The 23524-nt window shown below is 37.2% G+C and overlaps 3 protein-coding genes and 1 long non-coding RNA gene across 9 annotated transcripts in view; 1 reads left to right on the forward strand and 3 right to left on the reverse strand.

Annotated features, from left to right (window-relative positions):
* LOC5573111 (zinc finger protein 624) overlaps nucleotides 1-2228 on the reverse strand; it is a 73222-nt gene extending 70994 nt beyond the window's left edge. For 3 of the 4 annotated variants that reach the window (XM_021847536.1, XM_021847537.1, XM_021847535.1), the window contains exons 1-4: nucleotides 2130-2228; nucleotides 806-2067; nucleotides 253-651; nucleotides 58-191 (exon numbers count right to left, since the gene is read on the reverse strand). In XM_021847536.1, coding sequence (XP_021703228.1) covers nucleotides 58-191; nucleotides 253-651; nucleotides 806-2067; nucleotides 2130-2160 — 1826 coding nt within the window. In that variant the 5' untranslated portion in view covers nucleotides 2161-2228. Of the gene's footprint in view, nucleotides 1-57; nucleotides 192-252; nucleotides 652-805; nucleotides 2068-2129 lie in introns of those variants that run through there. The other variant, XM_021847538.1, reaches the window with a different exon arrangement.
* Nucleotides 2229-2265: 37 nt separating this feature from the next.
* On the forward strand, nucleotides 2266-3404 carry LOC110677036. Its single transcript, XR_002500910.1, has 2 exons — nucleotides 2266-2389; nucleotides 3232-3404. It is a non-coding gene; the product is annotated as an uncharacterized LOC110677036 (long non-coding RNA).
* A 6122-nt stretch (nucleotides 3405-9526) lies between these two features.
* Nucleotides 9527-21579, reverse strand: LOC110677038. Of its 3 annotated transcripts, XM_021847542.1 has the most exons (9): nucleotides 21395-21579; nucleotides 16959-17161; nucleotides 13065-13135; nucleotides 12160-12308; nucleotides 11686-11785; nucleotides 11106-11441; nucleotides 10235-10349; nucleotides 10044-10177; nucleotides 9527-9974 (listed from the first exon to the last, which is right to left on the reverse strand). In XM_021847542.1, exons 4-9 carry the CDS (start codon nucleotides 12210-12212, stop codon nucleotides 9630-9632), a joined length of 1083 nt encoding a protein of 360 aa, XP_021703234.1. In that variant the 5' UTR covers nucleotides 12213-12308; nucleotides 13065-13135; nucleotides 16959-17161; nucleotides 21395-21579; the 3' UTR covers nucleotides 9527-9629. The 3 variants fall into 3 exon arrangements, with proteins under 3 accessions (XP_021703234.1, XP_021703236.1, XP_021703233.1); XM_021847544.1 differs by lacking the exon at nucleotides 21395-21579 and having other exon boundaries at nucleotides 16959-17349; XM_021847541.1 differs by lacking the exons at nucleotides 13065-13135; nucleotides 16959-17161.
* LOC110677037 lies at nucleotides 18486-21356 on the reverse strand. The gene is made up of 2 exons (XM_021847540.1): nucleotides 21298-21356; nucleotides 18486-21230 (listed from the first exon to the last, which is right to left on the reverse strand). The coding sequence occupies exon 2, from the start codon at nucleotides 20187-20189 to the stop codon at nucleotides 18870-18872; it is 1320 nt and encodes a 439-aa protein (XP_021703232.1). The 5' UTR covers nucleotides 20190-21230; nucleotides 21298-21356; the 3' UTR covers nucleotides 18486-18869.
* Nucleotides 21580-23524: the final 1945 nt, after the last annotated feature.

Genomic DNA, 23524 nt, shown 5'->3' on the forward strand with positions numbered 1-23524 from the left:
GGATTTAGAAAGGATTTGCGAACTTCGCTCTACTGATTGGCATGAACAAAAACATACGCATAATCTAATGTGTCCGAGTGTTTCTTCATGTGTTCCTTCAGATTACGCTCCCGGACGAATGATAAATTACAAACACCACAGGTATGCGCCCGGATGTTGTTGTGATTGGCCATGTGATCGACAAAACTGTTCTGCAAGTTTAGATTGAAATGGACTAAAAAGGCTGAAAGCAAGCAATTAGCAGTAGCTTACCCTGAACCGAAAACTTTTGCCGCAAAGTTCGCAACAGAATCGCTTCAACTTAGTGTGGACAAATTCGTGCGATTCTAAACGTTGCTTGGTCGGAAATCGAAGTTCGCAATAGGGACAGTGGAAGTTCAATGTGTGCCCCGCTTTGTGTTGATAATACTTTGAGCGATTTTTCGTCTCAAAATCGCAACCTTCCACAGTGCATTTCAGCGACGTTTCAGACGTTACATACTTTTCTTTGTTGGTAGCATTAGGTCTTTTCATAATTTTGTGCGTCGTCGACAAATGCATGTTCAATTCGGTTCTAGTGCGATGACTTTTACCGCACTCTTCACAACGGTAGCCCCGAACTCCGGTGTGGGAGCGCTCGTGGGCCTGAAAAGATGTTTTATTGGTGAAACCCTGGAAAAAAATATTGAGATCGTTAATTTGATTTGTAATGCAACCACAGTGTCCTCCAGGCCGTTACTATCAGAAAAAAAATCTCCCTCAAATTTGGGCACCTCAGCTGTGTTCAATGGCCCATGGTTTTCAATTATTCAAACTAGGTACAAACCTTACTGCAGTAACGACACGCGAACGGTCTCTCATTGGTGTGGATCCGTTCGTGGCGTACCAAGCGAGCACTCGTTGCAAATTTCTTCGCACAGAACGAACACGTAAACCGGCCTTCCTCGACAGCTTTATGCATGCGCATGTGGTTTTCCAGCGATTTCTTGTTCTTGACCTTGGCCCCGCAAGTTTTGCACGTGCAGTCGGCATTAGGATCCTGCAAGTGATATCGCTTCAAATGGTTGTACATACTGGCTGATTGGAAACACCGGTACGGACATTCCGGACATTTGGTAGTACCCGCGTGCATCTTGACATGGCGATGCAGCATAATGACCGTGGAAATACTTATCGGGTCTATGACCGTTCCTTTGCACTCTTTGCAACTGTACGGAACCATTTCCCGGTGAGTGGGGAAATGCAGCTCAAGATCGGTGACATCGGCAAACTGTTCCTGGCAAATGTAGCACTTGTTCGGGTCGACATCCGTTTCTTTAACTTCCACTAGGAAATTGAGGATTCTTCTATATCCTTCCGGAATGCTTTTTTCAGCGGTTTCCTTCTCATTTGTTTCAGTTCGATCATTGGACCCATCTTCTTCTTCTGATTCTATTTCCCATACTTCGGAGCTTTCCATGGTATTGGATGTTTGCTTTTCTTGCTCAATGTTTTCTTTCAATGTCTCAGTCGGTTCTAGGTCTACAATTACCTCGCTAGATTCCTTCGAATTTCCAGCAGGTATAGTCTTTGGGAGATCAACGTTTGCCAGTTCCTCCCCTGTCATCTTTGACAATTGCTCTTCCTTTCTGATCAACCGCATCCTTATGATATCTTTATTTTCCCGAAGAAGTTTCTCTGACCTTGTCTCAGTCTTCGCTCGGACCCCTCTCTGGTAATCCGTCAAACATTCCCACAACTTGATGATCTTAGACTTGGACAAAATCTTTAACGTCTTATTATTTTCCACGTATTCCTGCCGAATATGGTAAGCGTAATCCAGCTTCACCAGACACTTAATGCAGACCTTTTTCGGCAAATTGTCCCGCATATTGATATTGATCCCGGTAACGGCCGCGATCATTTCCGGTATCATTACGTTCTGGACGCGAGATGCCAAAGGGAACAGGGTGGGAAGCTCCCGCAGGCATAACCGACAGAACTGGTTCACCCGCTGGCTGTCGGTCGGGATGTCGATGTCCAGCGGGGTGGCCACAACGTCTTCTTCCGGCAGGGGATAGTCCACCGGGTCCTCCGGTTCGAGTTTGACTGCAAGAGGAACAACAGTCTCAACATTTTGAGAAGAGGAGAATAATATAAAACCTGCTTACTGTCCACAAGCTCTCCCAAAATTCCCTCCATTACGGTGATTGAAAATTCGAAAGTAAACGGGAGCTAGGCAACCCAGGCAACCAATTCGATTTAAATTAATGTCGTTTTTCTTTATTTGCACCGCCTGCACCGTTTTCCCACCGGTGTAGCAAAAGTTGCACCCAAACCGTTCTTTTATTCCGCAGGTAGCACACCGTTTTTACACTCGATTGCCACCGGTGCAGAAAATCCTACACCCTGATCGAGCTGGGTGTAGCAGGTAATGCACTCTTTTTACCAATACATGTATGGTTCTTAACTGTCAGTGGTGTTCTTGTTTTGGTCGTTTTGGTAGATTTTGTTGTTTTCGGTAACGAACAAGCAAGATCTTCATTTGCGCTCATTTTCGACTACGCAGATAAAATGTATTTATTTCGAAATTGAATATTCTTAGTATTTACTAATGCTACAATAAATACAGGTTTTATAAGAGTAATAAGATATACTGAGTATGTTTCATCAGTAGAAGCTTTTACGGCTTATATTAAAGAAAGGAAGGCTTCTCTCAGATGTTTGGATTGCATGTAACCAGTACTACAGTAATACATTAAAAACACTTTAGTTCGGTCAAATTTTCCGAAATTTGCTCATGGATGCCAACAAAATAGAATAAGCAGCGGCTGGAGCTGTATGTTCCCGTATCTTAAGCACGGAATTCAAAATCTCTGGTTCTATGTTTTTCAAAAATATTGACGAGTAATCGACATTGATTTTCCAATAGAATTAAATTCTAATGATGATTGATTTCCGTTGCTCTCTTCGCCTTATTACAAAAAAAAATCAGCTTTTGCATCGTGAGCTAGAAACATTGCGGAAGTATGAGTTTTGGCGAAATTATTAGCCAGAGAGAGGATCGATGAAATTAAATAAGTCCTTACAGTATTGAAATATGAAAATTCTGATTTTTTAGCATATATTCATGGTATCAATTCTCAGGAAAAATAAATTAATGTTCATATGCCAAACATTTATTTAAACATTTTACATTCAGCCATGGTTGTAAACACCATTAACAAACTATCCAAAACCCGAACGAATCTAATGTTTCCGAATCCCTTACAGCAAATCATGAATAACAGAAACAGCTGTTCTATCTGTTTGAAGAATGACATTTTGTTTTGATTGACGCCTTCACTAATACTATCATACGCTGTCAAAATATTGCACCGAAACCGTTCTATTTTCCGGTGTCAATTGTTACACTCGCACGGTGCACCGTCGGGAATAATCGAAAACGACATAAGTTTTGTTGTCACTGGTTACTGCGGTTACTGTTTTGATCTGTTTTGGACTTTTTTTTTTGGCGAATCTGTCAAGTCGGCAATGATGTGCGCGGCGTTAGCCCAAATCAAGGTATCTTAAAGAGAGGTAAGTTCAATCAGTCAGCACAGTGGGAATTCGCAGTTGGGGTCCGCTACACTGAAATGATTCTATAAGTTATTTTTATCAGGATTTCCCAGTAGATTTCACTGCCTGCTCGACTTTTGAGTTTCAATTGCAACCATATAATCAACATAGATAAAGCAGGTCGGATGTAACATAAGTCAAATAAGTAGTAAGTGCATTGATTGATGGTAATATTATAAAATTCAATTATATACTTGGTACATGCAGTGCATATAACTTTATCAAGCTTGGAGTCATCGTGGCTTCTGTATGCGCGTAGTGCATATTGAACGAATCATTTGCGCAAGGACAAGAAGATGTTATTGTGGTCTGCTCGTACCGTGATATGTTTTTGAAGATTCTCCTCACGTTTTTTCAATCCTCTAAGTGGTAAGTTCATTATTTACTGCAAATACATAATGCTAAAACAAAACTTTTTATTTTTACAGAATTGCGAGGCACTAATTTAAACCAATCCCGTTCCATGGATCTGGTACTTGATGTTTGTTTCATGCTGTTACAAATCGGTAATTACATTTAACAATCTCTATACAGAAAATATTTTGTGCTCATATGTCCTCAAAACATCTCATCACATTCATACGATTGATGTGCTCAACCCCAATCGTGGACAAAACCCCGCGATCAAATGTGAGAGTTAAGATGCCAAAACCTCCGTTGTTGACGTTAAAGTGCCCATGTTCGACCAATAAAATTTTTAAAAATGTTTTTAAACTGGGTTTTACTTTATCGCTAAAGGGAGTGAGTATATCTTATTGATATTATAGTTACAAATAAAATTGAAATAATTTGTTTATGTAATTAATTGAATTTGCAAATAATTCACATCAAGAGGCAACATCTAGATCTATCAGTTTAGCAAATAATTCGCACATGGCACGACCAATTCTAAACATGATATGCGTTGCATATAAATGTACCACAGGCGGCATCCACAAATTACGTAACGCTCGAAGGGGGGGGGGGAGGGGGTAGGCTCGAGCGTTACGGCTCATACAAAATTTTAAAAAAAATCCATACAAAAAGCGTTACGGAGGAGGGGGAGGGGGTCGAAAATTTCCAATTTTAGCGTTACGTAATAAATGGACGCCGCCACACTTGCTTTTTGCTCATATCATGTGGTTTCCATATACCGTACACGCCGCTAATTTGAACGGTACCTCATGCAAACCATCGGGGTTCATTTTTAATTTGAACTTTCAGTCACCCTACGATCAACAGAAAATCGTACTTCTGGTTACCCTTTTGGCTGTTTTGTTTTGATTCTGCGTTCCGTTTCACAGCGTTCCATTTCACTTTACTCCGTTCCATGAGCTGAATGACGTTTGAACCATTTTTAATCTGAACGATGTGCAAATTAGCGGGGTACAAATTAAAAAATGTTCAGATTAAAGCCTGGTTTGCTACTGACAAGAAAAGGAATCGCCTATCTCGATGCGTGGAAAATTTCTTCCAAAAAATGATCAAGAAAATCTCATTTTTCTGATCGCAGTACGCAGTTGAGAAGAAATGTCACTTTAAAGGGGGCTCTGTGTAGGAAATTTCTTGACCCATTCAGTCAAGAAATTTCTTTACTTTTCTTGAATGAAACAGCATAGGGTAACCAATATATCTTGGACCTCTATATATTTTGGACCCCCTGGGCCATTTTCATGAAAATTTTCCAGTTTAAATCGAAAGACCAATACAATCCGCATGCCATTTGGAAAGATAGGACTATTCAGCACTTGTATCAAGAGTTTGTGCATGGAAAATGTGTTTATTTTATCTGAAATTAATTTAATCAAATCGGTTCTTCCATGCAACCGTTACAACACGTTATAGACAGAAATTGAAGACGTCAGAAATTTTTCAAATGTAAACAAAAACTTTTTTCTAATTTCTGAACTAAAAGCGTAGAATTTCTTCGCTTTTCCATTGTCAATCGATTGATTAGACTATAGGCAAGCATATTATACAATCAGTGCCGTGGACTTTGTCGCCAAACGATAAAAAAAATGCCGGGGGTCCAAAATATATACTTTGAGGGTCCGAAATGTATTGGTGTGTCCAAAATAATGAAAAACAGTGCATCACAATTCAACTATTTTTGACGTCTTTTGAATCTTACATGACCGTATGGGCATTTTTATCTCGTAGAGGAAGTTTTTCTCTACATTTTGATATGTTCTTTGACTTGGTTACGCTGTGCAATTAATTAATTGGGACAAAAATGTAAAATCACTTCCTTAGGGGGTCCAAAATACGACCGTTACCCTACTTAGCTTAAATGTGGTCAAACCAACGGGGGTACCCGGTAACTCTTAACGATGGTTTTTACTCTTAGGTTTGTTCTACACACTTAAACGGTTTCGCCGTAATAATTTAACGATTCTCGGTAAAACTTTTACCGAGATCTCGGTAAACGTTTACCGAATCTCGGTAACGTTCGCCGAGATCTCGGCAAAAAAATCGGATTGCCGAAATCTCGATAAAACAAGTACCGAGATTCGGCGTTGAATATTACCGAACTCTCAGCTGTTGGGTTCTCGGCGAAAAGTTTTACTGAGGTCGGTGAAATAATTTAAGTGTGTATTAGATTTTCCAATAGTACAAAATTATATGCGTTGCATATATTGTAATTTTCACGAAGGATTAAACTTTCATGACGAAATTGTGAAGCTGCCAATAATGTACCGATGGTATATTTCCAAACACCATTCACCTTTCATCCTTGATTTCAGTTCCTACCAGCTGGTTTTGAGATGAGAGCACGATCAGCTGGAGCACGAGAACAATGACGATGACTGTAAACATCAGAAAACCAGCTGGTTTTGTTGTGTAAACATGACCAGCTGGTGAGTCGAGAACAAAGAGAAAATGGTAAACACTGAGCCGGCCGGAGAAAACTGTCATGAACATCAGAATAATTGCATGGGCGGCGGTGATTGAAAAGGGGCAGCGAAATCGAAGGCGAAATCTGAGAAAGACGAAATTCAGATCACTAAAGTCTAAGTGGTGAAAAAAATCGCAATAACAATAATTAAGAATATTAGCTCCGTGTACATGAGCCTCTGTACGTGCCATAAATTCTTTTGTTCTCATGACTTTTACTGTGCGCCGTGTGTTGGTGCTGTCTCTCTCTCACGGGCAACTTGAAAACAGAGCGCACAGTAAAAGTCAAACGTTTTATAGCATGCATAGACTCATGGAATGAACCTTGTACGTGCTATCAAACTTTTTAAGCTAGCTATAAAACAACGAGGGGTGATTTGACTTTGACATTTCTTACCAACCGATTTTATAGTTAAGTCTTAGTAGGCAAGAATTTCAGGTTGTTGATTGAACTGTCAAATATTTTCACTGAATTTGTTTTGCAGTGGCGTTTGTTTTGTATTGAGTGGGACGGACCTGCAATATCGGTCCCATTTTATTTTAACTTTATTATTTTTATTTTAGGTATCATTTAACCACAATTATACACAATGAATGAGTTTCTAAGCCAAACTAATGGAGATGAAGAATTTTAAATGAGCAGCATTTTGTATATAATCATTGAATTCAATACAGTACCAGAACAACGGCCTAACTGACAAATGTAAACAAATTGAGTTTTATTCACCTAACAGTTTATTTGATAAACTACAATCATATAATGCACAACTGTTTCTTAAAAATAACTTTTTTCACGAAATAAGTGAGAAAAACATAAAGGTGCATTTGATATTCTCTTTCGATGCGAACTCTGATGTCAATTTCGCCCACCTTACCCCCCTACGGTGACCGGGCGCATTTGCGATTGAGTGTGGCAGCAGGGCGCATTTAAAACTGAGTGTGCAGAAGGTCGATAGTGAAGAAGGTTCGTGTGAAAGAGCATAGCAAAACGGCGAAGCTGATGATAGTCAAACCAGAAGGATGAGGTAGAAAGGCGCAATCGCTGCTGTCAAACTGAAGGAGACGAAAAACCGGGGGACGCAACAATCCTCAATTTTGATGAATAACGCATGATGCTTTTTTGTTTATTTAAACATGTTGTTCATAATAAGAAAATAAATCAAATGGTTTGTTACAAAAGTAATATTGTAATGGATCATACAAAAATGCATCATGCGATTAAATCGATCGGAAACATAATATAGAATTGAAATTATATCCGCTGAACTTCAAACCGATTTTACTGACAATGTATTAGTGTTCACATTCGCCCTAATTCTGACTCTGTATTGCATTGACTTAAGCGGGGGCCACAATGGTCCGTCAACTTCGACTTCGACTTCAGCGTTAACGCATCCGTCAATGTACTAAAAACGTTGACGGATGCGTTAATGCAACACATGCGCACAATACTGCGTTGCGTCGTGCGTTGTTATTATTGTTGAATTGCGTCATTCTCATCGTAGTCTTGTTTACCTACATCAAGTTGTGATCAATTCTGGACAAACATTTGAAAAGGGCCCAAGAGGTCTTGAGCCTTTTTTTAGAAACGTTGCTGTTGAGCCCTTCTTAGCCCGCCCACGCAAACTAACACAACTATCAGAAAGATTGGCGTTAGCTCTTCCTGATAGTGGTATTGGTGAGCGTGATCGAGTTGAATTGGGCTCAACAGCGTCTTGCAAAGCCAATGTTTACCAATGTCGATGTGCCCTTTTGAAATGTTTGTCCAGAATTTTTCCTCGGAGTTGAACTTTTGTGTGATGTTGACTGCATTTCTAGCGGAATCCGAAGTTTTGCCATTTTTTTTGTTTTGAATCTTCCGTCACGCGTTGGCTGCTGCGTCAACTTTGAAGATTTTCAAAGTTTAGCACAGCGTCAGCGTTTTTAGTACATGCGTGCGTTAGACGCAACGCATCATTGTGGGGTGCTGCATTGAATATCATTACTTTAAACTTAGCTGTCAGTTAAAGCTGACGGTGAAGTCGACGCTAACGGACCATTGTGGCCGCAGCTTTATTCTAATAAATGCAGTCAACAAACACAACGAAACTCTGACGGGCGTGCACTGTAAGACCAAAGTACCCTTTAAAGGGTAAAAAAGTACCCTCTTTGAGAGAAACTAGTTTAACTCATAAAAAGAGTAAAGGGCCTTTACTCTTTAAAGAGTAAACGGCTTGTACGTCAAATCAACGGGTATATTTTCTTTTTCCAGATTGCATAATTTTGTCAAATGGGTGAAAAATACCCTTTTTGTGCTTTTTTCTGTCGAGAATAAAAATGAATTTAGTTATAATTTTCTATAAATATTTGTAATAAACAATTAATCAGAAAACAGCTTATTTTAACAATGGTTTTATTTGATATCATTTCTCATACATACGTTTTACATAACCTTAATCATTTTTTCATTCATACGCTTTACATAACTTTGAGCTTATACCGCGACCGAGGTATGGAACAATAGGGTCCTAAAGCCCTGTCTCAATTTTAGTACCAAAGGCTTAAGTTTAGGGCAGAAACACATGTTTACTCAATTTTTATTTGATTTTCATTGGTTTAAGTACAAAAAACATTTTTTTTACGATTTTGTCACACCTTTTGGTTTAAACTCAAATGTTGGGTATATTTTGTTTTCCGTGTCCCTTCCGAAATGTCAGATAGGAACAACCCCAGTGTTCAAACTATATGCCCTGTGGCATTTTTGTCGAAAAAGTGAATGTCAAACAAGATCACAAGTGTCAAGGTTCATATTCGAAACCATTTTTAAAATTGAAGTTTAAAAATGTTATAGCCGTTATTTGAGCTGGAAAACTTGCTAAAGTAGTTGCAATAACATGCTATTTCGTATTATTAAATAAAAACAAGAATTCATTAAACATTTTAGGACCCAATTATTATAATTCATATCATTCAAATGGAGTGCGTGTTTACTAGTATTTATTATATGTCTAAAAAGCAATATTCACTTAAATTTGGGAAACTTTTATAACAAATCATACAATTTGGGTGATATGTGTAGTTCATGTTGTAGTTATCAATCGATTTTGCATTTTATGTCAATTGAGTATGGAACATTTAAGTAATTGAATCAAATTGAATCAATCAAAATACGAACCGAAAGCAAAGAACTTTGGCAACACCTAATCTGAATCACTGGCTTCGGCGTCTAGCGAATCTCGGAAAGATTTGGCCAAATTGTTTACTGTTTGCCTGGAACTGTTCCTTTTAGTCTGATAGCACATGATTTCAATGAAATCAAGAATCTTTTGCAGCGTAGCAGGTGGCGGCAGTCTGAAGACCGTAAAAGACTTAAACAAAGTGTCCAGAGCGTTGATGGAATCTGTGCCGCAGATGATGACTTGGGTCTGGATATACATCAGGTACATATTACCGTTGAAAATCAAATGAGGGGCTACCTCTTTGTCTGTATGAACATTGGTAGCTACATACTTCATCAATTGCTGCTGTAATGATGCCTCAGTGTTCTGCAAAAAAATATATATATATATATATATTAGGGGTAATATTTTTTAACGTTACATTATTATCACTACCTCAATGAGTTGTATAACTGGAGCAGCCAATTCAGCCTCGATGTCAACAGAATCCGGATCGATCGATTGAAGAGTTTTTCGCACTCCTCTTCTGGTAAGCCGCAGCAAAATGCGTAAACATCCTCGAACATGTGCTGTAAAATAACCAATATAGTTAAATAAAGCCTGAATTAATTAAACCATCAATTTACCGTCTTGGAAGGATGAAAAGCTGCCACTTTCATTGAGTAGTCCTCTGGCGAATAACTGTTTCAAGTTGGATTCCTTATTGTAGGTAGGCATCAGACGCTCATACGCTTTTTGAATCTGTAGATGGTGAGCAAAAAAAAAAAGATGTTTAACATTAATAATACGTTTAGTACAAGTCCCTTAAAATTCTCTATTTTTAATGGAAGGTCTCTATAGCCTTTTTGAAACAAAGTGGTCTCCAGAGCCACTTTTTTCTTTTAACATACATGAAGTGAATTCTAATTCGAAATACCTAACCAGAAATGTCCACAGGGATGACACGGATTTTTTTTTTGCAAAATGCTATTCCACGATTCTTTTAAGAGATTTTTCCTATTATTTTTTTTAGTTGTTCTCCTCGAAAATGTCCACCAGGGCCACTGGTTTTTTACGAAAATTGATTTCTACTTCACAACTTTTTTTCAGCGAAAATATACATTTCAAAACCCCTCGATTTCCCAAGGGATGTTGAACCAAAATTCTTCAGAAATTGCTTAAGGAGATCCAACTAAACTACTTCCTAGAATTTTAACCAGGATAACCCAGAAAAGTTTCTCAGATACTAGTCCAAGATTTTCTCTAGAATTCTTCCAGATCTTCCAAAGATTCCTACAAGAATGCATGGAAGAAGTCTTGAAAATTGAAGACAATTCTTTCAAAAACTTTAATTTCATGATTCCTGTTTGTATTATTTAAGTTTTCTTGGTTACAGAATGGTCTTGGTTCCCGTTCGGTCTTTTTTCTTTCAAACAAGAGGTCATTAACGTTCCTATTTTTGAAACAATCAGTCGCTTTCAGCCCTGGCATCTTATTCTTAAGCGGGTAGGTACTTACCATAATTCCATTGTACGATTTCAGATGAGGAAGCACATTTAGAATTTCGTTCACCGGTTTATTGGCATCCACCATCATCAAAAGGAGGTCATGGGTATCTGCCATCGATCTCGAAATACTGTTGAAATTGATGGAAGTCGGTTCCAGTTGCGCACATCTCTGGGCCATTTCGATTATTTCAGATGATACTGTTGTCACTTGTTGCCTTTTGGGTGTACGCTTATACTTTTTCTTGCTTGGTGACATATTTTTGCACTCATTACGGATGTGATTATGAATTAACCCGGTGTGTTCGTTGTTTGGTCCTCGGCCTCCATTCTGCCAGAAGAAAAATGACTAAAAAAACGTTTTACTCTAAATGTAAATTCACAAGCGTAAAAATTATATCTGATTACATCCCAAATTTGGCCGTTACCCGCTGAATTAAATCCCAATAAAAAGGAGCAAATAATGTCAAAACAGACTAGCAGTTTTCTGTATTAAAATCTAGAAATCGAAAACACACACAGCTGTTATATTCTCATAATGTTACGTATGTTTGGCTGTACAAGAATAGTCACTCTGAAGTTCATAAACTTACATAATCTGGACTTTCATCTGAAAGCTTGGTAACCTTTAGAATAGGAAACGTTTCGATGATTTTCTGGGCTAGCGTCATCTTTTGATCAAAGGTAGGATATCTAAAAAACAGTTACGGACAAATAATTTTTAGTTTTAGTCAAATCTACTCTACTGCCCGTACTCGCATAACAGTCCCATATTCTATGGGATTTACTACATATATGGGGCTGTTATACGAGAACAGACAAACAGACATAACAGCTAGAACAATTATCATTTTAAAATATAGTTACGCGAACATTTACACCCTATGCTAAAAATACGGGAACTTGGTGGCGGTATGTGAGCAAACGTCAAACTCGATCAAAGTCTGATACGAGAATAAGAATACTAGAATTAAGCGTTATTATGCTGTACGATCAAAATAATTAAGTGTTCATCTGTTTGTCTGTGATGCGAGTATGGGCAGTCTATCTGTATTTAACAAACTTACTTTTGATTTTTCATCAAATCATTGACCATTCCGGCACAAAGAATTCGTACCATGTGCAGCAGCTCCCTGTGATTAGGTACAACACCGGCATCCAGTTTCGAATACAACGTTTTGCGAAATTTTGCTGCTTCCTCTAAAGTTTGGCGGACCTGAAATAAGAGTATTGAGTAGAGATGCCATTAGAGTCAATTAAAATCTGTATGTTATGAATCTGTCGTGGTCTTAAAATAATAACTAGGTATAACAAAAATGGGTAACACAGACAAACAGACGTAACACTTAGAACAAATCTCGATCCAAATCATAGTCACGAGGACATGTACGCCCAATGCTAAAATTTGTGTATTTGGCCGATGGGCCAACAGATGGCGGTAGTGTGTAAACGTCAAACGCGAACAAAAACGATGCGAGCGCTGCAGGTGGCGGATTGGCCACCTACCATATTTTTGAATCGACCGTTAAAAAGGTTGTCGATGGACAATGATGAGAGTGTGACGTCTGTTTGTCTGTGTGGGTAACTAGCTGCATCAAACTTAAGTAAACAGGATTCAATGAAAATAGGAGATTAAAAAGAATAACCCACTTTACATATTACTAAACTACTTAAAGAATAAAATATAGTCGTTCTGGCGTTAATCAGTTTAGTGCTAGAATGACTACTATACTACAGTCAAGTATCTTACAAGACGCTGCCACCCACTTTCCTCCCACCACAATATCCCAGCTGTTTTCATTCAGATGAAGCTGAGTTCGTTTATGACTGAGGCATAATGTCAAATTATTACCTACCAAATCAATTGGACGACAGCTGATAAATTTCGGTGGGCTCAAGGTGAGTGGCAGCGTAAAATAGGAGACTTTACTGTAATAACCGAAGTTTTTCTACACTAATAATAATTACTTACAGATTGCGGCTCGTGTTCACTGCGAGTTGACGAAGGTCCACTTCTACCGTCCGTATGCGCTTCGTTTGGGTCTGGGTCATTTGGCATAAAGTCATTTGGCATAAGGTCATTTGGCATAACGCCATTTGGCATAAAGGACATTTGGCATAACAGCCATTTGGCATAACGGTCATTTGGCATAATTTTGAACAATGTGAAAATAAAGGGTCATTTGGCATAACGGACATTTGGCATAATATCAAGCCATATGTAAAGTAAGAATCAATTGGCATAATATCAAACCATATGTGAAGTAAAGGTCATTTGGCATGTCGGACATTTGGCATAATATCAAACCATCTGAAAAGTAAGGGTTATTTAGTATTTATGATTTATTGGTATTTTATATTTTATTCAGATACTCCTTCTTCTATGTGAAAAAACTGTTGTAATAAATATTACGCAAAAGAAAAAGTCATGTTAGAAAGAAGGGCAAATTCCTATATAATAAAATAACGCGTCGAATCGCTATAGCAATAACCCTCGAAAGAATACCTTATGTTTAAAAGAAGGGTAAATCTCTAGATAAATATCATGACTAAACAGGATAACAGAAGATGAGCTAGGGTGTCAATCAGTGACGCAATATTTCTTAATTTGAAATTAAAAACGAACCCGATCAAGCACTGCACACTGGTTCAGGAAGCTAGTTTAGGCGGACATGAGGTTTTCGTCTCGATTTATTGATTTTAGAGCCATAGTTGCTTCTGATAATATGTTCAGCATTTTCGGTTCCGGATCATTTGGCCGAATGCCGTTCGCCCGAAATTGAAAACAAAAGTGAACTACTGTTAGCATGGATTTATAATGAATTTCAACGAACTTATTCAGCTTATTCATGAAGAAAGTTACACCATCATTGATATACACATAATTAGCTTTTGAGTAGTAGCTCAAGAAACAGTTCGTGCTGAAAAAAGTACATCCTAAATGTAAGCACTTATTCACTTCTCTGCTAGCGGTGATAGCCACCTTCAGATGTTTGTAGTTAGATTTTGACAGTAACCAAAAAGGTTTAACACTTTTTCGTCCTTCTGCTAGATCGGGTTGCTTTGATCCCTCGGATCGTACTAAGTAATATATGTCATAGCTCTAGCAACCACAAGTCTTGGTTTCTTTGACTTAAATATTCCCCGAGTAGTTTATTGCTATACGCAAGCAACGATGCAGAGTTCAGTTCACAAGTTGCAATCTTAAACTTGGAGGAGAATGACATCTCACCCAAGTTGAGGAAAAACAAATTGAATAAGACGTAAGGCATTCTGGGGTAATATGCACTCTTGAGGCAAAACAACCCCACGGTGCCTTTTATGAGTATTTGTAAAACAATTGGAAAAGATTCGTCAAGGGCGGATAGGAGTGACCCACAACCAGTGCCGTAGCGTGCGGTTGGCCAGGTTGGCACCCGCCAAGGGCGCAAGCCTTAAGGGGGCGCCAACACGCGTGACACAAATGGTAAAGTTTGAAAATACATATTGAATTCAAACACAATCTCTATGAATCACAATATGGATCCTGAAAGAAATTTTCATGAAATACTGAGCATGAATCTAACATAGTATTTGACTGGATTCAACCAAAAAAATGTCGAGATTCTCAAATAATCAAGGTCTTCTATATAAACTATGTGTGGTTATGATAGAACGCTTTGCGGTTCACCGACACTTTTGAACTTTTTAAACCATCTTGATGACATATTTAATCCAGGGTGTGGTTTTCTAAGAAATTAACAAATCCGCACAGCATTCTGCGAATTATTCTTCCCAAATCAGTGGTACATTTTTAATAACACTTAAAAATATTGTACGCTAGCTGATAGCCATTTGATTTTACAAAAAAAATTGAATCAGTAGGATTGATATACTCATTTTTGGTTTTCAGAAAGCTATAGATGACGTAACCCATCGTACCTTTCCTTAAAAATTCATTTAAAATTACTTTTTTAAATGATACTTTATGAAAATGTCTTGGCCAAGACAACGTGAATTGAAAAAAAATCTTTTTAGCACTAATTTTTTTTTTATGAAAAATGATTTTTTTTATTTACGTTTTTAACACTTCAGTAGTCGTGCTGTTGTATTTTGTACAACTCTGTTAAGAAAAGCTCGCAAGCCTTATACGGCAGCAGTGTGGTGAAAAGTGTAACACATAAGCGTATGGCTTTGGTTTTTTTCAAGGTTGTACTATTAGTGTCATATGATATAAATATCGGATAAAGAAGCTTTTATTTTTTTTAATCAATATTTTTAAAATGTTTAGAAGAATTTTTCTTTAAATAAACATTTTACTAAAATTGCCACCAAAAAATTGTTAGAACACCGATTTTTCATATTTGTTTCTTATTATATAAATTGTAATATTCTTGGGAATTTTTCAAATAACATTTAGGATAGATAGCAAAATATAGCATAGACTAAAAACACTTCAATTATTGCACATCCATAAGGAATACACGGGTTGTTCAATAATTGGCACGTTTTTAGTCTGTGCAATAGTTGGCAATCTGCCCTAATAGAAAAAAGAATTTGCGTTTTGTCCTGCAGGAATTAACTCAATAATCAAATATGTTCTAAATTTCTAGCACCCTACGATTCTTTTCTAATGAATTCTAATGATATAGTTCGCGTTAACTCTCACCATGTTAAATAGATGTGTACAGTTTTGATTGAGAGGCGCTTAAATGGAAGGGCGCCATGAACCCACGCTACGGCTCTGCCCACAACATGCGATTTTACAAATTCAACTTCCAGGAAAATGTCTAAATTTTTCTAAAATATTCATAGAATCCCCAAAAAGTAGTTTTACTCCTGGGGTGCATATTACCCCTGATGCCCTTATTATAAGCTTTAACATCAATAACTATGAGAAATACTTCACTCTTGAAAGAACAGCCTATGATCAAAAGAAGGAAAAATCTCTTATGAAAATTTAGGCAAGTTTAATGCATATAATAGTTTTATCAGGACAACTACAAAGAACTTCCGATTATTTAAAGAAGGTAAAATTCCCAATTAAAATATAAGCTGAACTATTTTCAATAGTAATGAAACCAGTATAACTCGAATGAATAGTCTATGTGCAAAAGAAGGAAAAAATCTGATGAGATCAATAAAACACTTGAAACCTTATTATACCTTTGGTAATCCAGAGGCGAATTAACCGTCACCTCAGAATCTTGACGCGATGTAAAGAGTTCACAACTTCGTCCTGAATTAACGGGTTGATTTTATCATTCTCTTAGAGCTCTTACAGAGCATATAAAATCAAATATAAAACGTGTATTTATATAGAAAGAAAAAGTGCATCGTTTTTTAGTTGTTTTTGATTAACTTGGAAGCTTCTGAAAGAAATTCACCATCTTTTTCTTTATCGGTATTTCGTCTATTAGTAAGCGATATCACCGGATTGGAAGTCAACATAAGTCGTATAAAATACATCTACAAAGTTTACAGTCCGATTGAATTCGGTGGTATGATTTAACCGGATTCTTCTGATGGATTCATATCGCACTTATTGGCTTCTTCGGCGGCTTGCCAGAGAAGAGAATAAATAAATTATTATAGAACAGATTCAGCTGTTACTAAAATAAAACAGTAATAAAATGCTAAAATCTTCAATTTAAGTATGTACAGAAAATATATTGAAATTATGCCAAATGTCCGTTATGCCAAATGACCCTCATCTTTCACTTAGTTAAAAATTATGCCAAATGTCCGTTATGCCAAATGACCGTTATGCCAAATGTCCTTTATGCCAAATGGCGTTATGCCAAATGACCTTATGCCAAATGGCTTTATGCCAAATGGCCCGCTCCCCTTCGTTTAGAGCTTTAGATGTCTTCGATGGACCACTTACAGGGCTTGACTGAGTCATCCGGATGTCCAATTGATTTTGACTTATTTCGGCCAATGGTGTACTATCCGATGCATTTGGTGATGTACATTTTTTCTTCGCCACGTTTGACAAAATGACGAGTCTGGGTCCCATTTCGGTTATCCCGATCTTCACGAGTTCAGCATCCGTTACGTATTGGAGTGAGTCGTCAGTAAATTTATGAACTTTAAAAAAAAAATAAAAAAAATCAAAAACATCTCATCTGCGATTTCTTATGTTTATGTTTTGGATGGGAATATTTCAGAGATAACTAGATGTATAACTGTGATTGTGCAAGTAAAACCACTCATAAACTGTTTTGATAGAACGATATTTAAATTATTTACATTGAAGGTCCCAACTAACATTTAGTGCAAATGTAAACATTCTCTAGGCCCTCTTTATACGGCTTTATGCTGAGTAAAGGCGCTGTACATACGAACGAAAGCTTCTATGCGTTCCTTTTACCAACAAATCTGGCGAATCTACTCAGCTACTTTTAAGCTGTGTTGGCAGCTCTTATTCATACCGATCATTGCTCTATCTCGACAGTTATACGACAAGTAGCTGTGTAACATCTTCGGAAGACGCTTTCTCAACCATTTCGCAACTGTTGAATAATTATTATACAGCTTCGCTGTATTATCGATTAAATATTATTTTCAAGCTGTTTCACAGCTTCCGGCATCCATATCATAAGTATCTGAATATAATGTTCCCACCGTTATCTGCCACCGCTTGGAATCGAACTCACGATCTCTGCATCCACAAGTCTCGACGCTGTCCTTGTTGCCACCACAGTCTATATCGAAAGGCAAAGAAAACACACCGTTTTGTTCTACATCGAAAACGGTTCACACAATATTTTATAATGATCGTAAAAGATGCCATAGCCGCGGTTACACCACTTCATCAGGCTGTAAAAGGGTGCGAAACGTCAAACGCAATGTTTACATCTAACAAGCTGAGTAGATGCGCCACAAGTTGTTGTTTTACAGCATACTGCTGTATGCTCGCTGTATAACTAACGACAAAGCGCTTCTTTAATATATATTGAGCAGCATAACAAATCATATTGTATAGAAGCAGCCGGATTGATGATGGCGAGTTTTATTCCACATCATTAGGTTGCTATCTTTTACGGTGTTGAGTTACAGCTTAGTGAAAGCAGCAAAAGCGATAACTGACGAAATTTATTCAGCTAAGACTTGTAGCTGCAAAACGTTTGCGTTACAGCTGTATTAACGCTAATCGTTCTATTTTTGACAGCTTTCATTTTTTGCTGCGTTCGCTGCTTCAATTCAACTGTTATACAGCACAAAGCAAATAATCTTAGCTTATAGCGCTTAAATTGTTAGTTGGGGTATGGCGATAGATTACAAATAACTAGACATGTTTCAACATTTCATGTAATTTTATTTGAGGGGTTCAAAAGTAAAGGGTTGAAAGTGACAGAAACCTAGTTTTAAGAAAATCAACTTTGAAGTATTTTCAACATTTTTTTCTTTCTATGCGAATTGTATAGGAGCTAAATAAACAGGCCAATCATCTTCGAATCATATTATTTTTTATTTTGAACAGAAAAAATCACTAAAAATAACGGTGAAAAGCTTAAAAACAATGGAAATGAAAACCGTTCTATGTAATTTCTTATTTTTTCAGATTAAAGTACTTTTTTTTTAATTGACATTCGTTATTACAATCTTCTGCAAAATCTTACGAATACATTCCTAGTCAGAATACTTCAAACTTATGTATAAATGTTTAGCATTTTGTTCTGTCTGTTGAAGGTTCCATAGACTATACACTTTTTTACTATGCACACTTTCAATTGAAACTCTAGTAGTGTTTTGTGTAAGTGACACCTTATAACTATTTAAATGCTTAACAAATTCAACAATTTTCAAAATCTGAACAATACAAAAATAGTTTTTTTTTTCCTTCGATGTTCATTTCAATTATCGCTTCCAAAACGCCATAGTTTTGTCCTGAATATGTATCAATTTTAATTACAATACCTGGTTTGAAATTGGTACCGTTCAAAGTTAAATGTTTAACAAATGTAACATGTTCAGGTAAGTCGAACAATAGCATTGCATAATCAACAGATTGTTTTTCTATTAATATAGTGGATTTCACCACCACTTGATCAATCATATATTCGTGATGAATAATTGCATTAATTTGCCTTAAGTTAATCCGTTTCGCCATGCTCAAGGTTAAATTTCTAAAATTCCTGCACGTTTTTGCTTGTGATTTCGAAACTTTAAACTTCCCTTCAAACTGTAAACAGCTCATTTTTGCTATTGGACCGTTCTGTTTAATTACCTCTACGTAATGTGATATATGATGAACCTTATTGATTGGCGTTTTGTTGGGAAAGGATCGTTGAAAATGTTCATAAAAGCTTTGTATGGAATTATTAAAACAGTTTAGCATTTCAGTTGTAAGATTCGTCGAAAAAGAGTAAAATGTAATTAAAAGCAAATCTTGGATTAAATTTGAAAAGTTGGGAAATTGTTGAAGTACGTCTGATGTGATAAATGGAAAAATTCTTAATAATAGCCAACTTTGTGATGCGGACTGGTTTATCAAATTGCCTTTAGTTTTTAAATTTTTTGCACAGAAATTACCCGATGGCTTATCATTTGTCTCTGCAATTCCATATTCAAAATTAGTTATTCTCCTGTTGATTTCTGTGTCGGTTATAACCTTAGCAACATTGATTAAATGATTAAGTATGCTTTTAATGACCATACCGACCAATCCCTCCAAGACATCATGCATAGGATCAAAAGACACGTTTTCCGTGAAATGGAAATATTTTAACGAATCCAAAGCAGATCTACGCAGTATGCCACACTTAGACGATGTAGTAGCTTTTTCTTCCATCGCATGTATGGACGAATTTACGGTTGCTCGAGTTTTTAATGGGTAATGTGCTCCATAACTACCACTGTGTAGATCTTCTCTTGTAATATTGCAAGCTCTGCAGAACAAGTTTGATTGGGCAGGCATAAGTTCGAATAGTTCGTGAACTGCAGCAGTGTCCCCCAACACATGAACAATTGTGGAACGTAGAACAAAATCACTATCTTCATTCGCTAGTCTGATCAAAATACCTGTTTCTGATTGAAGCTGGATTAGATCCGTTATAAGGGGCTGCAGTATTTTCTTGAATCCGTATTTTTTCACTAAGTGCGATCGAACCATGAGTACCGTGTAAACTCTATCTAATCCAGAATTAATTCTATCATCGAAATTTTGAATTTTAAATGAAATAACAGTAATTTTTTGTTTCCCTCGGCGGGATCCAAGCGGGTTGCAGTACTCCACATCGTCAATATGCAGCGATAACCGTACTGCGAAGGGATGTCTTTGAAAAAAATCGATTTTTTTCAAATAACTTACTATCTAAAAAACTGGCATTTACATCTTCCGACTTCTTTTCTTGAGAAATCATTTCCCTTGCCTGCTTATTTTGTATAATCAGCACAAGGACATCAATGATTGAAATGTAGTGCATGTTTTCATGCACTACAACTGTTTTCACCATCGGACCAAAATTTGCCCATCTGCTTTTTGAGGATTTTAGAGCGCAGTGTCCAGTAATGCGCTTGATTTTAGACTTCTTCAGTATTATTTCACGTGGCTCTGGAACTTTTGCCTCTGCTTGCCCACAAAGATAGTCCAGATTCCGCTCAGGCGTTCGAACATCAGCGAACAGTCCTTCCACCTGCATGTTGTCCAGCACACGAGTTACACGGAGGTCGTCCAAAGGAATTCCCACGTCAGTTACAAATTTCTGAAAAAGTCCTTCCATATACAGTTGATAGTTCTTCTGTAGCTATGAACTAAATTTCATAAAATTTTGTATTTTTTGCTCTGGGAGAGATACATCACACCGGAATCTGGTTACGATGGCTGAAGCAGTATTCACCAGTCGTTGTTTGAAATCCGCTGAAGTGCTAAGTATTGAGATCTCTTCTTCGGGACATTCGACGGGTTGTACGTCAGACAACGTATTCGATTCCGGGATAGTTGATTCGTTCAGTGGAGTTCGTGGATGTGCCTGAACTATATGGTGCTTCAGATTTTTGAAAACAGTATGCCACGATCCACAAATCCGGCATTTAAACGGAACAGAGTTTTTGGCACTGGTGTTCAACTTGTGGAACTCCTTGACGTGGATTTTTAACTCATTCACGTAACCTTGGACAACGGTTCCACATTTTGTGACGGGACAAGGCAAACCTTTAATATTTATATTAAAACCAACTATTAGCAAAATAAAAAAACACAAAAGGTGATGGAAAAACACCTTCGATTGAATCAACAACAAGAGTAATAAGAATACATTTGGCAGCAAATCACTTGATTTTTTAATATTTACACTGAAATATAATGTTTTCATTTACCATTGAGTTTTTGATAGCTAGCGTTGTCTAACTTGCTTTTCAACGCCTCCATACTTTTGTCTTAAACTTTTTAATATTTTTAAGTTTACGGAGCAAATCCAGCGCACTACCGATCACGATCTCTTGAACTCGATTCAATTGAAACTCCGAAGACGTTTTTCACCCTTTAATGGGTAAATGACTGGAACGTCAAAAAGAGCAAAAAGTACCCTGTTTGGAAAAAAATAAAGTACCCATTATTTTGACAGTTACATATATCAGAAAATAATGGGTGATTTTTGCTCTTTAAAGGGTAATGCCGAGTTTACAGTGTGGACGATAGATTTTTGATACCTCAAGTCTAGCGTAACATTTGAAAAGGGCCTATCTGCAAAACGTAAACATTGAGAAATTCTCAATTGAAGATTCCGTACCATATTTATAATTCCTATTTTAAACCCATTCGCATTTTTACTAGTTTCATACCTGTGTTCGACACCCATTAAAGCCTGTTGCGTGGCCCATTATGTTTCTAATCTCAAATAACACAACAACTCGTAAAAATTGTTGAATTCAAACATCATCGGCAGATAGGCCCTATTATGAATCTTCAAACCAGTTAGGCCCTTTCAGTTAGGCCCTTTGATTGAACGTGGTTTCAGTTAGGCCCTTTTACAATTTGCTAATTTTATTGATTTTTGAATTGGTTTGCATAAACCTTGAACAAAATTTAGCGATTATGTGAAAAAACACTATATAATAGCTAAATATTGGAAATTTTCGGTTGAAGATTCAGTACCATATTGATTATTCCTATTTCAAACCCATTCGATTTTTACTAGTTTCATACTTGGGGAAGATCCAAAAATGACGTCCATCGTTTTTCGGTATTTCTAGAATCCTTCTACCACCTCTGTCACGCTTTTTCTAATACCCAAACCATGCACTGTCACATTTTCGTACATCCCCCCATTGAAGGAGGCCCCAATCGATGGACGTCATTTTCGGATAACCCCTTGTGTTCGACACTTATAATGGTCTATTACGTGGCTCACAACGATTTGAATTTGAAATAGCACAATAACTTGTAAAAATAGTTCAATTCAAACATCATCCGCAGATAGGCCCTTTAACGAATTTTCAAACCAGTTAGGCCCTTTTTGAATTTGCTAATTTTATTGATTATTGAAGTGATTTGCATAATTCTTCGACAACATTTAATCACAGACAAACAGACGTAACACTTAGAACAAATCTCGATCAAAATCATAGTCACGAGGACATGTACGCCCAATGCTAAAATTAGTGTGTTTGGCCGACAGGCCAACAGATGGCGTTAGTGTGTAAACGTCAAACGCGAACAAAAACTATGCGAGCGCTGCGGGTGGTCGATTGGCCACCTGCTATATTTTTGATTCGACCGTTAAAAAGGTGGTCGATGGACAACGATGAGAGTGTGACGTCTGTTTGTCTGTGATTTAATGATTATGTGAGAAAACAACACAATATCATACAAGCTAAATATTGGAAACTATTCTCAGCAACATATTGATTATTGATATTTCAAACCCATTCACTTTTTTTTACTAGTTTTATACTTGTGTTAGACACTCATTATGGTTTATTACGTGGCCCAGAACGTTAGTAATCTCAAATAGCATAACGACTCGTGAAAATGGTTGCATTCAAATATCATCAGCAGTTAGGCCCTTCAATGAATCTTCAAACCAGTTAGGCCCTTTCAGTTAGGCCCTTCGATTGGACATGGTTTCAGTTAGGCCCCTCCAGTTAGGCCCTTTTATTAAACATAGTTCCAGTTAGGCCCTTTTGGAATTTGTTGATTTTATTGCTTATTGAAGTGATTTTCATAGTTTTTAAATAAAATAAAGCGAGAGAAAACAATGTAATAGCTAAATGTTGGATATTCTCGGTTGAAGGTTCAGTACCTTATTGATTACATCTATTTCAAACCCATTCACTTTTTTACTTGTTTAATACTTGAGGGCCTTCCTTAGCCGAGCAGTTTAAGTCCGCGGCTACAAAGCAAAGCCATTCTGAAGGTATCTGAGTTCCATTCCCGGTCGGTCCAGGTTTTTTCGTAATGGAAATTTCCTTTACTTTCCTGAATATAGAGTACCTTCGTACTTGTCA

This window comes from Aedes aegypti, chromosome 2 (genome assembly GCF_002204515.2).
Source record: "Aedes aegypti strain LVP_AGWG chromosome 2, AaegL5.0 Primary Assembly, whole genome shotgun sequence".
In the NCBI taxonomy this organism is placed as follows: domain Eukaryota; kingdom Metazoa; phylum Arthropoda; class Insecta; order Diptera; family Culicidae; genus Aedes; species Aedes aegypti.